The sequence below is a fragment of the Sinocyclocheilus grahami genome, unplaced genomic scaffold, assembly GCF_001515645.1.
Source record: "Sinocyclocheilus grahami isolate Dianchi unplaced genomic scaffold, SAMN03320097.WGS_v1.1 scaffold901.1, whole genome shotgun sequence".
Lineage (NCBI taxonomy): Eukaryota > Metazoa > Chordata > Actinopteri > Cypriniformes > Cyprinidae > Sinocyclocheilus > Sinocyclocheilus grahami.
In genome coordinates, this window is record NW_015506080.1 from 226,150 (window position 1) to 242,253 (window position 16,104).

The 16,104-nt window shown below is 38.4% G+C and overlaps 1 protein-coding gene across 4 annotated transcripts in view; it reads left to right on the forward strand.

Moving 5' to 3' along the window:
• mybpc2a (myosin binding protein Ca) overlaps positions 1-14,985 on the forward strand; it is a 28,741-nt gene extending 13,756 nt beyond the window's left edge. The window contains exons 4-31 of one of the 4 annotated variants that reach the window (XM_016248956.1): positions 283-300; positions 1,928-1,942; positions 2,653-2,736; positions 3,865-4,013; positions 4,097-4,214; positions 4,622-4,670; positions 5,534-5,590; positions 6,084-6,256; positions 6,441-6,573; positions 6,730-6,854; positions 7,261-7,366; positions 7,952-8,112; positions 8,258-8,423; positions 8,669-8,775; positions 8,856-8,885; positions 8,981-9,123; positions 9,507-9,666; positions 9,782-9,886; positions 10,069-10,257; positions 10,372-10,506; positions 10,660-10,827; positions 11,236-11,324; positions 11,442-11,637; positions 12,942-13,081; positions 13,639-13,798; positions 13,931-14,067; positions 14,183-14,369; positions 14,722-14,985. In XM_016248956.1, coding sequence (XP_016104442.1) covers positions 283-300; positions 1,928-1,942; positions 2,653-2,736; positions 3,865-4,013; positions 4,097-4,214; positions 4,622-4,670; positions 5,534-5,590; positions 6,084-6,256; positions 6,441-6,573; positions 6,730-6,854; positions 7,261-7,366; positions 7,952-8,112; positions 8,258-8,423; positions 8,669-8,775; positions 8,856-8,885; positions 8,981-9,123; positions 9,507-9,666; positions 9,782-9,886; positions 10,069-10,257; positions 10,372-10,506; positions 10,660-10,827; positions 11,236-11,324; positions 11,442-11,637; positions 12,942-13,081; positions 13,639-13,798; positions 13,931-14,067; positions 14,183-14,369; positions 14,722-14,753 — 3,332 coding nt within the window. In that variant the 3' untranslated portion in view covers positions 14,754-14,985. The remainder of the gene's footprint in view (positions 1-282; positions 301-1,927; positions 1,943-2,652; positions 2,737-3,864; positions 4,014-4,096; positions 4,215-4,621; positions 4,671-5,533; positions 5,591-6,083; positions 6,257-6,440; positions 6,574-6,729; positions 6,855-7,260; positions 7,367-7,951; positions 8,113-8,257; positions 8,424-8,668; positions 8,776-8,855; positions 8,886-8,980; positions 9,124-9,506; positions 9,667-9,781; positions 9,887-10,068; positions 10,258-10,371; positions 10,507-10,659; positions 10,828-11,235; positions 11,325-11,441; positions 11,638-12,941; positions 13,082-13,638; positions 13,799-13,930; positions 14,068-14,182; positions 14,370-14,721) is intronic. The other 3 variants (XM_016248957.1, XM_016248958.1, XM_016248959.1) reach the window with 3 other exon arrangements.
• The last annotated feature ends 1,119 nt before the right edge of the window (positions 14,986-16,104 follow it).

The window sequence follows — 16,104 nt, forward strand, 5'->3', positions numbered from 1 at the left end:
AACAGTAACTATCATTGCATTACAACTAACTATCAAAACAGATCACATATTCTAAATCGAATACACATATTCTAATCAAATCTAATATTCAAAACTGCTGACAGTGTTTGACAGGTATGCAGCTATCCTTTTATTTGTCCAGTTCTGTTTTCACTTTCTCTCCAGCTCTAGATTCAGAAACAAGACGCTGGGATGTTGTGTATTACAGTGTTAGTGTTTAACCCGTCTCTCTGTATGTGCTGCCTTAACCTCATTATGCTTCCATTGTTTCTTTAAATTTAGATGATGAGGGCTGCGACGGTAAGGGAAAGAAACACTCCTTTTGGCTCGCTGTGTGTGTGTGCTTATTTGTCAATATGCAAGTTCCTTTCCCGTGACTGTGCATGTGACCAAATGTCAGTCACTGTCTCTGTCGGTGGTCCACAGGGTCTGTCACAGGGGTTCTGACTGGCCAAAACAAGACCAAAAAGCAAACAAGTGGTTTGAAATCAGAGATTGCTTTGGCGAATACCAGCAAGTTTTCATTCATGTCAGTTCATTGGTCACTGAATAGTGCTCTGTCTTTTAACGGCCATATTATTTTTTGAGACTCACTATAATAGAAAACAATCTCTGCTGTATATTCAAATTAAGTTTCGCCAAAGCATCCAGATGAGTATGTTATAAATATTTTAGCCCTTACAGGTGCTGTAAGTGGTTTTAGGCAAATGAAAAAGTGCTAAAAAAAATCCCTATTACCTGACAGATTTTATTTTTACTTTTATATATATAAATAGTAAGCACATAAGTAGTAAATTATTATACATTAGATGTTCGCTTTGGTTCCTTAAAGGTTAGCTGTGACTAAAATTGTTTACAGCACCTTAAATTATCCCTTTAATTGTAGTTTAGATCAAATAAGTTTAATTTGAGAAAATTATACTTGGATATATACTTAGATTGGGTATATATCAATGTGTGCTAGTGTGCATAAACCAAAAGATTTTATTTCAATCACTGGCAATTTTACAAAATGTATTTTTTATAAATTAATTTGTTACATTTACCATGACAGACATCATCTTGATATCTTGCAACCTTGTTTTATTTTAACCTCTTGGAACCTTTTTAGAAATGTGGTGACCGTTTAAGAAGCCAAGGTTATGCAGTATACTGATACTCTGAAGTGATTGTCCCTCTGAAAGTTTCACTATTGGAAATATTTGGATCTGTGTATGAGATCCAGCACTGACGTGTGCGAGTGTGAGGGTCAGGACATTTAGCAATATGAGATTTGGACACCCAGAGCTGGACCAGAAGTTTCACAGTGTACATGTTTAGTGGCTGACATTAGAGTTAAACTACTTCTACATCTGTCTTATCTGGGTTAAGTGTATCTGGGTAAATCATCTTCAGAAAATAGGATGGTTGGTTAAGAGAGCCTTATGCAAACAAATTTTGAATATGAGCCAAACTATGCATTGCACTGTGACTTTTCATCCTTGTTCAGTTTATCAAATTAACTTGCATAAACATAAAACAGAGAGTGAAGCTTTTGTTCTCTGGCTTTATGGAAATGCATGACATCATCTGGGCCTGATCTTTTTAAATAATCAGCCATCCAATTAACTCGATTTTAACCAGCATCAACCAAAAAAAAAACACCCACCCATCAGTACCACTATGATTATAATGGTTTGCAGGACACTGAAGTTGATTGTTATTGACTGGATAGTGAAGAAAATAACTTAATTAATGGCTATGCACTTTCTTCATTCTGAAAAACAGAAGGACATCAGTTTCTACATGTATGTGTGTTAGTATGTACAGTATGTGTTTACATGAATGCCTCTTAAAAGGTCAGTCTTAAAAGAGCCATAATGTCATGCCATATATAACTTCCTAATGGTTTCTTTCAATCTGTTTTCTCTCTTTTTCTTTGATACAGAATTGCCTGAGGATGGTAAGACACACAAATCCTTTAGCATGTATTGTCAGTGACATATACATGAGAAAAAAAATGTTATCTCTCATGCAAAAGGAAATTGTGTAAGTGTCTTTCACATCCCAGTGCAGATCCTTAAAGGATAGTTCACATAAAAATGAAAATTCTGTCATCATTTACTCAGAAAAAAATATGTTCCACAGAGAAAAGAAAGCCATACTAGTTTGGAAAGACATGAGGGTGAAAGAAAAAAAAAAAGACAGAATTTTTATTTTTGGGTGAACTGTAAGTTTATAGATCTGGAAGGGTTGAAAGGTGACAGTAAATAGTCAATAGTTTGTGAGATGGTGTTAAAGGTTTTAACACAAATAGTGTTTTGTTAGATGGTGCTAAATGTTTTAAAGAAGCTTTACACCAGGCTGCTCACATGTCAATATCACTCTAAAAAATGCTGGGTTGTTTCAACCCAACTTTGGGTCAAATATGGACTAACCCAACCATTGGGTTAAATTTTTACATTACATTTTTAACCCAAAAGTTGGGTTAGTCCATATTTTACCAAAGTTGGGTTGAAACATCCCAGCATTTTTTTTAGAGTGTGAACCGTAAATATCATGAAAGATTCACTGTTATCAATCCTGGTTGACTATAGCCTGTCTTTGTGTCCATTAATGTAGGCTTTCAGCAGTTCATATCAGTTTACACTGTTTCTCTGACTCTGCCGGTAGAACATGTCCCAGGAGAAGAGCCTCAGATGTCTCAGATAAGTGGCCTGTTTGTGGAGAAGCCTCAGACTGTCACTGCCATTAAAGGTGAGATTCTGAACTCTCCGCAGCTGCACTGCTGAATTCCCTCCAAGATTTGTGTGCTGTATTATTTCTTTCAAGGCTCTTAGTCTGTGCATTAGTAGTGGGTTTTTAGTGACTCCTGCAGATTAAATTGTTACACCAGTAGGTGGTGACTGTTTTTCTATCATTTTTTCAGTCAATTTGTTCAGAACACTGATTCATTAAGAATGTTTGTGTTTATAAATGAGTCATTGAATCATTTACTTAACCAATTCGTTCAAATCACTGATTTGTTCAGGATTGAAGCAAGCGCTTGTCATTATGAGTGGGTCATTGATCGATTCATTCAATAAATTCCTTCAAAACACTGATTTGTTCAGGAATGAAGCAAGTGCTTGTCATTATGAGTGGGTCATTGATTGATTCATTCAATAAATTCCTTCAAAACACTGATTTGTTCAGGAATGAAGCAAGTGCTTGTCATTATGAGTGGGTCATTGATTGATTCATTCAATAAATTCCTTCAAAACCCTGGTTTGTTCAGGAATGAAACAAGCAAATATATTAATAAACAAATCATAAACACCAGTTAATTCTGGAACCAAATGCTACCATTGTGTGTTGCTCAGAGATGTGCAACAGCTAATCATCATTGGCTTATTATGGAAATAATTCCATTGATGGAGAAACAATACACAAGGTAACTGGCAACATTGTGGCTATAATGTAACTTCTTATTTATTGAACTGTTGTAATCAAAAATATGCTAAATCACTGCACTCAACCAACACTTTGAAAAAAACCTAATAACTTCAAATGAAAAAAGCAGGATCTACTCTCACTTGCATACTTCTTAATGATTTATGTTTTTTTTTATTATACTAAAAGCAAAAATAAATCAATATGTTTGTGCTTTTTGTATAATAAAAAAAATCAATGAATCATTAAGAAATATGCAAGTGAGTGTGAATCCTGCTTTTTAAATTTGAACTGTAAGAATGCAACCAATATCAGAAACACAACTGTGCTAAAAATATCCTATATTCATAACAATAGCACTCTTGCTTGTGTGATATTGCTTAATATATTCACATAAATAATGCTATATCGAAAGCTCAGCAGTGTTTATTCATATCATTTTATTTGTAACAGGGAAAAATGTCACGTTTGTGGCTAAGGTGGACTCCTCTCAGATGCTGAGGAAGCCTACTATGAAGTGGTTGAAGGGGAAATGGATGGATCTAGGCAGCAAGGCTGGAAAACACCTGCAGTTCAAAGAAAGCTACGATAGGAACACCAAGGTGTGTGAAAAACAGTGTGCTTTATTTGAGATTTGTTCATTACAGATCAGAGTTAACATTTATATTTCTTGATTTCTTGCCAGATATACACCTATGAGCTGACCATTGTTAAGGTTGTGGATGGAGATGCAGGAGGTTATCGTTGTGAGGTCACTTCCAAAGACAAGTGTGACAGCTGCACTTTTGATATCTCCGTTGAAGGTAGGACATAATGCAATTATGGGTAAATTAAAAGAACATTTTTACAGAATCTGATTACAAATAGATTCACAAATTTTCGTGTGATCACTGAATCTGGCTAGTAATTACAGTTTGAAACACCTGATGTAGGACATTTATAATGCATTTAATGTAGTTTTCAGATGATTAAAGTCAGTTAACACGCCTGGTGTGTGTGTGTGTGTGTGTGCTAATGTTACTGTAAGTCTAGAGCTGATTCATTATTCATTAGGTATTTTGCTGATTAGATCCTCCCTTGTTAGTTTCAAAGCACTCAGTAAATCAGCATGACACATTTATTGGCTGTGATAGTAATCAGATTGTGGAGCAAATCAAACACTCACAGTTTCTCATCATCTCATCATCATGTATTTCATCTGCTCCTTCAGCTGCTGAAGAGACACAGCAAACAAACATTTTGGAGGCGTTCAAACGATCGTAAGTTTGTTTGTGTGTCTGTTGGTCTCTTACTCATTAGTAACTGGTTGATGTCTTGATGTCACATTGTTTTAGCACACTCCAAAATATTTATGGTCTTTGTTTGGAAGGATTTTTATTCATATTGTCAGTTTGACTTTGTTTAGATGTTGCTGTAAGTGTATACACAGATTTAGCTGCTCATGCTTCTCATGTTCATACAAGCAAGATTATATGACACTCTTGCATATCATTGAGGGAGCTGTCTGTTGCCAGAAGCTGCTCTTCTGAGCAGTAATAATCTCATGGACTGATTGAGAGATGTGTCTGAGAGTTTGGCTCCAGGTCCAGCTCCGGGAGGTCGATGTTTAGCCCTAGGATTGAGCCAGGCTCCTTGATCTTCTCTTCGAGCTCCTCAAACAGTAGAACATGATACTAGCAATCCCAAGGTCATAGGTTTGACTCCCAGGGAATGCATGAACTAATAAAATGTATATCTTCAATGCAATGTTAGTCATTTCAGACAAAACTGTCTGCCAAATTCATGTAAATGTAATGTAAATGTCCGTTTAGATGCTGCATGTATCCTTGATAAATTCAGGTAAGGTTCCAAAAGGGGTTATTCACAGCGATGCCTTTTTTTTTTTTTTGTGAAGATCATTTTAATAATCTAACGAAAACTTTTGTGCAATGGAAAGGTTCCATGGATGTTAAAGGATTTTCTTCATGAAGCCATAGATGACAAGAAACTTTATTTTTAAGAGTGTGTAAGCGTCTGTTATGTGAGTTTCTAGTATACAGTAAACTGTATTTATTATAAATATGATGTACTCCTAATTGTATATTTTTCATTTTCTTGTTCAATTACCTTCTGTCACCTGTAGGGGAGATGCAGGAGAGGATGCAGGTGAACTGGACTTCAGTGGTTTACTCAAGAAAAGGTTTGGAAGATGTTCTACATGTTTTTTTCTTCTTACCCTGTTTACTTTATGTTGGAGTTCTTCACTTTCACTTTGACCATCATGCTTTCTTTAAATTACATGCATAGTAAATGACACCATATTATTATTATAATATAATATAATATTATATTATTATAATATAATATATATATATTTTTATTAATGCCTTATTATAATTAATGGTGTCATTTATTCACTGTAGAAGTTTAATATAGGTTTTAACCTTAACCATTAGTTCTGTCTGGGGTCTGAGAAATTTGGATAAGTCAAATTTCTAAAATATGTATGCATCCTGCATGATACAACAGAGCAGCTTCATTAATATCTGCATACTTGGTTTTGAGTAGGTCATATAAACGTTAGAATTTGAAGGAAACACAACATCACTGGGGTCCCTAGGACTCAACATAAAAACAGTCAATCTCAACCAAATATGAAGATTAACCATATTTTTGGATTCCATGTACCTCAGAGAGAGGAAGCAGAAGGAGGAGCCTGAGATTGATGTGGATGTGTGGGAGATCCTGAAAAATGCCAAGCCATGTGACTATGAGAAGATCGCCTTTCAGTATGGCATCACTGATCTCAGGGGTCTGCTCAAAAGACTTAAGAAGATGAAGAAGGTGGAGCCCAAAAAGAGCGATGGTGAGACACATGAAGAATGTACCAAGTCATGGTTCCTCACACACACATACATACATACATACATACTAAGGGTCGAATCCAACCCTAATATGCAATTTTGTTAATAAACCAAGCAAAATAGATTTGGAATTGGCGGGCGAGTATTGTAATGGATTGAATATGTTAGTGCTGCTTCTGTTTTAAGCTTTCCTAAAGAAGTTGGGTCCTGCTTACTCTGTGGAGAAAGGAAAGAAAATACTGCTTAATGTGGAGCTGTCTGACTCCAATGCTCAAGTTAGATGGCTGAGAAATGGACAGGAGATCAAACCTTCAGCCAAGTATGATCCTTTGTGTTTGTGTTCAAAAGTACTGGAATAAATAGTCTTGCATATAGCACTTTGAGAGGTGCACTGGTCATCATTGATGACCGCTATTGATGGTTGATGCTCGATGCCTTACATGAGGTTTGTGCTGAATTTCTCTCTTTCTGTTAGATATATCTTTGAGAGTGTGGGTGGTATCCGTAAGCTCACTATTAACAAGTGCACCCTCGCTGATGATGCCGCGTATGAATGTGTGGTTGGAGAGGAGAAGAGTTTCACTGAGGTCTTCGTCCAAGGTACACTGTCATTATCGTCATCACCATCTTCATCGTCATCATCACTGGCATCATTAGCAAACCCCCTTTTTGTAAATTCATTTGTTCTGTCTGCTAATCAGTAGCTGTCCTGTGTCCTGACTGTCCTGAGTGGAAGCTATCTGCCTATTGATTATTTTAAAACTGTCTATGCTGTCCGTCCTTACCTTTCTTTTTACTTGAGCCATGTTTTTTTTTTTTGAGCCAAGTCTTTTTTTCTGTCTTGTTTTTGTTCTTGTATCATTTTTGTCTTATTTCTTCATGGATATGTGGCATTGTAGCTGCCATCAGCCCCAGAAGCTCCTCTGTACTTTGATGAAAATGTTGTTCATTTTATATATTGTTCGTTGAATATAATAACCACTTATTGGTGTGTTTATATGAACAGAACCACCTGTCACCATCACTAAGATGTTGGATGACATCCATGTGGTGGTTGGGGAGAAGGTGGAGTTTGAGGTTGAAGTGTCTGATGAGGGAGCCAATGTGAAATGGTGAGATACTGAATCAAGCTGGCATCACTTACCTGGCCAATTGGTCAGCAACAGGCCTACAAATAAATTGATCAACTGTACAAATTAAAATACTTAATACATCACTAGCTGACTAGCTGACTTTCTCTGTCATTACCTCTCTCTGTTTAAATGAGTAATGTGGCTGAGCACTGTCTGTGACTGCTTGTGCTTTTCGAGATTTCTGCTCAAGTTCAGACAAACAGATGGAAAAAAAATGTCCATCCTCATACTCTTCACAGTGTTCTTTTTTCCACTTTGAAGTTTAAGATGCTAAATAAATGATGAAAACTCTAGTAGAATCAATCTTCTCAAAACAGTATGAGTATCATAAGTATATTTCAAGATCGTTTTCTGCTGTATAAAAGGCCTGGACAAAAACTATCTTTTCTCTTGCTCTTCATTTTTCCATCCTGTTTTTTTTCCCCCAATGCATGTTCTCTTTGTACTAGTTCCACTCTCTTTCTTATTTTATCTTCAGTAATCTTGGCATAGATTGCCTACCTCAGTTTCTTATGAACATTAATTCCATCTTTGTCCTTCTCTGTCTCTCTTCATCTCTCTCAGGATGAAGGATGGCGTGGAACTGAGCCGAGATGGAAAGTATCGCTTTAAGAAAGATGGTACAAAGCACTGGCTCATCATCAATGAGGCAACCGCAGAGGACATTGGAACATACTATGTGTACACTAGTGGGGGGGAGTCCAAGGCAGAGCTGGAAGTAGAAGGTACTTCTTTTGATAGAGTAAAATGACAATTCTCCCTTCTTAGTCCTTCCACAATTTGGCTGATATTTCAGTTATGTTTCTGTATTTATTTTTAGTATTAATTGCCCCATTGTCCTCTTTTCTCTTCTTTTTTTCTCTATTATAGAGAAGGAACTGGAGGTTTTGCAGAGTATAGCTGATCTGACACTGAAGGCAGCAGAACAGGCTGTCTTCAAGTGTGAAGTGTCAGATGAGAAAGTGACTGGCAAGTGGTTTAAGGACGGGGTGGAGGTCACTCCCAGCAACCGCATCAAAATGACACACATTGGCAGGTATATCGGTCCACTTACAGCCACCCTTATCGATTCATGCATAAGTAAGCTCTCCTCGTCCTTGACCTGACCAATATTGTTTTATGCCAGGACGCTAAAACAGATTAGTTGTAGAAATATCCATTATGCTCTTTCTTACTGAAAGAATTGTGTTCTTTCGGTAGTGTGTTCATTGCTTTTTGGGTAAAAATATTGTGGTATACACTTCTTATGATGTGGTAACATTTTTAATCCTGGTATCTCAGGACTCACAAGCTGGTGATAGATGACGTGAAGCCTGAAGATGCAGGAGATTACACCTTTGTACCAGATGGTTATGCTCTTTCTCTTTCTGCCAAACTCAACTTCTTGGGTAAGAGAGAGAATCAGAGTTTTTTTAAATCCAATTTTAAATTTCAACGTTCATCTAGCTCTATAATTTTGTATCCACAGAGATCAAGATTGATTATGTTCCTCGTCAAGGTAAATGTCTTATCTGCATCGATAAATCTAACGATATAGTTTGTGCAAGGGCGACAGTTTTTTTTAATGCCACAATTCTTTCTTTTATCATCCAGAACCACCCAAAATCCACCTGGACACCACTGGCAGCTTTGTCAACAAAAACACCATTATCGTCGTAGCAGGAAACAAGCTCCGGTTTGATGTTGACATTACAGGGGAGCCCCCTCCCACTGTGAGCTGGAAAAAAGGAGATACGGTGAGAGCTTGCTGGCAGATTGTCACATACTCTCATCTTATACAAAGCCAACAACACATATGGGCTTGTTTTCATATCAGATTCAGTGAGAAAACCCTGCTGAAAAGCCCAGCAGTGCTGGTCACCAGCATATGTTGTATTTTGAATTGTGTCTCTACCACCCTACCTTAACCATCAAGAGTCAACCAGCTTACCCAGAAGGACCATGCTGGTGAGCCCAGTGACTCAGATTTTGCTGGTGAACACCTAGACCAACTCAAAACCAGCATGGAAATTCATGCTGGTCTTTCCAGCAGGAACATTTTCTCAAGTTTATCAAAAATCAATGAAATCTCCAGTATATCAGCTTGCTTCATTCAAAGCACGACGTTTGTATGATGCAGGAGATCTCTGAAGCTGAAGGGCGTGTGAGAGTGGAGACCAGGAAGAACCTGAGCTGCTTTGTTATTGAAGGGGCAGAAAGATCCGACGAGGGCCTCTATCATATCACTGTAACAAACCCAGCAGGAGAGGACAAGGCTGATATCATGGTTAAGATCGTTGGTGAGTTTATGCATGTTAACCATCTGCAACCCTCTCTTTCTGTGCTTATTAGCTGCTTTGTCAAATCTCTTCATTACAACTCTTCACGCCGGTACTTTTTCCGTGCTGTGTTCAGATGTGCCTGATCCACCTGAGAATGTGAAATGCACTGCAGTGGGAGAGGACAGTGCTTCCATCCAGTGGGATCCACCCAAATTTGACGGTGGCGTTCCTGTGAAAGGTAAAACAGATCCTCGCCACGTGTTTGTCTCGAACTTGACATCCTTGATGTCCAATATTACATCCTTGTAATATGTTGTCAGTTTTGCTTTTTTGAAATATACCCATAAAATATTTAATTAGGTTACGGATTATATTAATACATGTGTGGGATACCACTTAAAATTTTGGTGTACTTTCAAGGTTACCTAATGGAGAGAAAGAAGAAGGGCTCTTCCAGGTGGACAAGGCTGAACTTTGACATTTATGAGTCCACAACATATGAGGCTAAGAAGATGATTGAGGGTGTGTTATATGAGATGAGGGTATTTGCTGTTAACGGTATTGGCATCTCCCAACCCAGCGCCAGCTCCAAACCCTTCATGCCCATTGGTTAGTTCCTCATCAGACTGTCTGCTATAACTTATCAGTTTATTTTACTTCTTCTGTTCAGTTCATTTCAATTCATTCAGCATTCATTCTCTTGGTTTTCCTGCTCTTTCATAGCACCAACTAGTGAACCAACACGCCTGACCGTGGAAGATGTTACAGATGGTACCTGTGCTCTAAAATGGCTCCCCCCAGAAAGAATTGGAGCTGGTGGCATTGATGGGTACATCATTGAATATTGCATTGAGGGAGGTGAGGCACACGGTGGCCTTTGCTATAGAGCTGACATAGAGTGCCGTCTCAGTTTCAAAACATCACAGTGAAGTAATCGTTTTTGATCATTTTTTGACATGTTTACATATCTTGTCGGTTTGCCGCTTACTTTGCTCCTGGTGGAACTCACAGCCACTGAGTGGGTGCAGGCCAACGAGACCCCTGTTGAGAAGAATAGTTACAGGGTCAGAGGGTTGCCCGTTGGAGAGAAGATGCTGTTCAGGGTGACAGCTGTGAACATCGCTGGTCGTAGCTCTCCGGCTGTGATGGCGCAAGCTGTCACCATTCGGGAGATTGTCGGTGAGACTCGCACACATGCATACTTGCACACGAACAACATACAACACATTCTTAGGAATCAAATTGGAAGTTCATGGAATTTAGTCCATTTCAAATTCCTGAAAACTCACAAAATGACATTTTTTGCCAATATACAATCATTTTTAATAAAAAAAAAAAAAAAAGTGTCTTCCAAAAAAAATTAACACAACAAAACAACATTGGACATAACTAACTTTCATTGTGTGGACATTTTTCCACATATCTTCTTGAGTAAATGATGACAGAATTTCCATTTTAACTACACAGATTTGACACAACACACTTGTCTGTGACGCATTGAACATGAAGTATAAAACACCCCACTGTCTGTTGTCATTTTCAGCATGTTTTCTTCTGTCTTTTTCCTCTCTCAATCTCCTCTCTCAGAGCGTCCTAAAATCCGCCTCCCTCGGCAGCTTAGGACTAAGTACATCAAACGAGTGGGTGAGAAGGTCAACCTTGTCATTCCCTTCCAGGTCAGTCATGCACGTACTTTCTTCTGCTCTGTACTTGTGTAGTGCTACTTTTCTGTTCAGTCGCTGGTCTTTGCAGCATCTCAAATTATCGACTTACACCATGTCATCTGCTATCAGGGCAAACCGCGTCCGGTGGTGACCTGGCTCAAGGATGGCGCACCTCTAGACACAAAGCTGGTGAATATCCGCACAAGTGATGTGGACACCATCCTGTTCATCAGGCAGGCGGCCAGAGAGCACTCTGGCCAGTACACCCTTTCCGTGCAGATTGAGAACATGGAGGAGAAAGTCACTCTCGAGATCCAGATTGTAGGTTAGTGTCAACAAAATGACTTGGTTGGGATATGCACAACAACATAATTTCAAATTCAAGAGTTACAGAGTCGTGGTTTGCCTGAATGATTAGATTGACTAACAAGTCTTAACTGAAAGCCATGTATATTTAAGCTGGCTTAGCATTCAGAACACACTTTTTAGGGGGCCTTTACATTAGACTTGTTCTTGCTTAGAACAGAATGCAGGGATCTTGTGATATGTTTTTTGTAAGAATTTTACATTTTGATCACTTTGTTTTGATAAGACCATTTGGGTAGAAACAGGAAGCGCAAGGAGATGAAAAAGTGGAACGCTCATGGCAGGATGCTCAAAAACAGCAGGAGATGTGATGCGTTGGCCAAAGACATCCGTCACGATGTGTATGGATATACTGGCGATGGATTAATGATCATATAAATGTGAATTTAAAGATAGAGAGTTTTACCTTGCTAACAGTCTAGAAAAATAGATGTGGAAAAAAAATCTAGGTGAGCCATTCCTAGTTTTTTAAAGTTTATTTAAGGGTGTTGAAGATGCTACAGTTTCATTTGTGGAGATTATCGACATCACTAGGGCCACAAATACAGCGATGACATAAAATTAAAGGATTAAACTGCACAGTTCAAAAGGTTCATTTCACTGCAAAGTGAAGTGTGAGTCAGGTTAATTTTGTTAACCCGTGGAAAGTGTTTGAGGATCACTTTCAGAAGTGACGCTGAATTTCCAACTCCTAAACTGTCAGAAAGGTTTCATATTAAACACTTACTCTTTCACCAAAATAGAGGATGTCATAGGTCAGTTCGCTTGCAGGGATTATTCTGTGGGGTGTTCTTTGGATTATTCCTGGTGTTGAACGGGATTAGGATAGGATTAGGGGACACTCACTCTGTGTTCCCGCTGGGAGGTAAACTAATGAGAGTGCAAAACCCTTCAGATGAGCCAGACAGCCATTTAGTCACAGTTTGCTGCCAGCATCCCAGCAGCCTGCCCAGGATTAATGCCAACCGCTCCCAGCCGCAAACTCCAACTCTCTTGCTTTCAATCTTTTTTTAAATTTTTTTAGCTTGATCTCACTATCCTTACCTCACGCTCATGTACTCACCCTCTTTTACTCTTCTCCCTCATTTTCTTCGTCTTTCATTCTTATCATTCCTCTGCTCACTCACTTGTAGACTCTTCTCCGTTTAGCGCACGTTAATTAGTCTCTTGGTTAAAATTAGGACAGTGTATTGGTGTCAAGCTCTACAGTAATACCTACAGTCTTTTTTTTTTTCTTTTCCTTTCCTTTTCCTGTTCTCACAGACAAGCCTGGGCCTCCAATTGCTGTCACTGTAACTGATGTTTGGGGTTTCAATGCTGCTTTGGAGTGGAAGCCTCCAAAAGATAATGGCAACTGTGAGATCACTGGCTATACCATCCAAAAGGCCGACTTGAAAACCAAGGTAAACCAGCTACCTACTGTATTGGCCAACAGTATGTGAACACTTATCTAATCTTAATGCTACAACATGCAATGCCATTATAGTGGTTTGTGTGTTTACAACAGTTTAGAGGATTGTTTTCGTCTCCTTCTGCACAAAGTTAACACCATGAGGAATGGTTTACCGAACTTGAAGTCTAATTTTGACTAACCTACACCAAATATTTCTGGCTGTTATATGCTTCAAATCAATAAATAAACACCTGAACTGTTGTATGTAGCCTAAAGTATGGATAAATAATTAATACCTTATATCTTGGAAAATAAAATATTATATATGTAAAAATATTACATTTATTGACAAAGCAACATTTGTGTTCTTATTCTCAAATACAATTTATTTTTATATATTTTAAAATTTATTTTAAGTATTTTTTGAAAAGAAGTAGCACAGGAAACACATCAGCTTCAGGAGATATCCTAACCAGTAGTGAATAGAGAAAGGTTTGTATCTACAAGGCCAAAAACAGCAGATGTTCTTTATTTGTATGGCTGTTTAACTACAAATCTGTATGTTAGGAGTGGTTCATGGTTCTTGAACACAATCGCAGACCTAGTTGTACCGTGTCTGATCTGGTGATGGGGAACGAGTACACCTTCCGTGTGTTCAGCGAGAACATCTGTGGCATGAGTGATGATGCTGGCATCAGCAAAAACACAGCTGCCATCACCAAAACTGGTACCTACATTACATACTGGTGGTTTAAAAATTAATCTTGAAACACTGAACGTTGTTTTACATGAAGATTATTGGCCAAGTGTCTCTGCTGAAGCGAAACTTGTAATGTGTAATCTATTTCCTTTCTCTTAGGTCTTAAACAAAAACAGCAACCCTACAAGGAAAAAGATATGTGCAGCTCTCCTAAGTTCATCACACCTCTCGTGGACAGGTCTGTTATCGCAGGTTACAGCGCTGCCATCAGCTGTGCTGTCCGTGGGCACCCAAAAGTAAGTGTTGGTATAGTGCCTGACTATAAAAAACCCCATTCACCCATGCAGTCGCTTTCAAGCCCATTAAGCAACAATGCACTCTCTTTCTTATTCTCTTTTGTTCTCCTCCCAGCCAAAGATTATATGGATGAAAAATAAGATGATTATTGGAGAGAATCCAAAGTATCTCATGCAGAATAACCAGGGTGTGCTGACTTTAAACATCCGTAAGCCCAGCTTGTTTGATGGAGGGAAGTATACATGCAGAGCCATCAATGACCTAGGACAGGATGAAGTGGAGTGCAAGCTGGAGGTTCGAGGTATGGCCAAAAATCTCCATCATCTCCAGTGTGTAACTCTGACTGTGACATAATGTTTAGGGATGCACAATATCTGCTGATATTGGATATTTAATTGTGCATGCTCATTTCCCCTATGTTTATATTTAAATGACATTTGCCTCACTTAATGTTACTCATTAAAAACACCAACAATTTCAAATTATTACACTGTTAAATGTAATCTTAACAAAGCCCAAATCTATCATACCGTACATTATAATGTTGTGATGCCACTCACTTGTAGCATTTAAAATGACTGACTTTAGTTTGTAGCTTAACCCTCAACCCTCTGTATTATTTCCTAATGTAGCTAATATTGTTTTCTCTTCAGTCATAACAGAAAAGGAAGAAGCGAAGAAGTGAACACAACCATGAAGATACCCTAAAGACGGCTGTCAGACGGCATCATGAGATTGTCAGAAAAGCAATAAAAAAAAATTTTAATGATTGATTTAGAATGAAATTGTCATTATGCTGTCTTTTCCTCTGCATTTTTACTTTTGACTCTTACAAAAAGTACCGTGGTGCTACTATATAATACCATTGTACTCAGTGATATCCCTTGCTCATGTTATTTACATGGTACTTCCAAAAACAAACAACTATGGTAATACTGGTACTGTTTTGTGTTAGTGCAGTGGTTCTCAAACCTGTCCTGGAGTACCCCCTACCCTGCTCATTTTGTATGTCTCCCTCATCTATCACACCTGATTCAACTCATCAGCTCATCAGTGGAGACTGCAAGACCTGAAGTGGGTGTGTCAGATATAGGGAGACATACAAAACGTGCCGTGCTGGGGGTACTTCATGGAGAGGTTTGAGAACCCCTGTGTTAGTGTAATCGGGCTAATATCGTATAAAAGCTTTTTTCTTCTTTGTCGGTATATCAAGTTCAATTGCTTGAAATAAAAGCACATGAAAAATTAAAAATGTGTCGTTTTCATTCTAAACTTAAAGTAAAAGCCGCCATAGACGTTTGTTTATATGTTTGTGAACAAAATTATATATTCATCACCTATGTCTGCTGGTTGATCAGGGAGAGTTAGAGAATCAGGGTCTCATTAGCATATCACACCAGAGACTCATTTACGCACCCATCAACACTGCCCCAATTAGCTCTCTCCCACGTCATTACTGAGCAAACGAATTACGGCTAATTTACACACTCGCAAAACAAACACACCACCGCGGCTCCGCCGGGAGAAGCTGGATCCAGGACTGTGTTGCTGAATCCCTGATGCGTGCGACACAAGGTGGGCTTGAGAAATGGGCTAAAAACAAAGATTTGAACTGTAATTTACGCAAGTGCCACGTACGTTATTATACAAGGAATGAAGCGGAGACCGTTGAATTAGTTTGTGAACTAACAACTGAAGTGTTTAAGAGCGGGCCTCAGGAAACAAACAAAAGCTTCTCGAACTGACCAGCAGATAGCGCACCTAACTTACTCAACAATAGCTTCAGGACATTCACATGATTACAGCTATAATGAAGTTCAGTTCGCCCCTTACATCTGAAACCATATAAATTAATTATTTGCTGACCGTAGATTTGTTTTTTTTCCCACTAAAAGTTCACTTATTGTGTTGCATTCCTTTTTCTTGAGAATGTATGTTAAGAAAATCTTAAAGGGATAGTTCACCCAAAAATGAAAGTTTTAAGTTTATCTGCTTGCCCCCAGGGCATCCAACATGTAGGTGTGGTTAGAATCAGA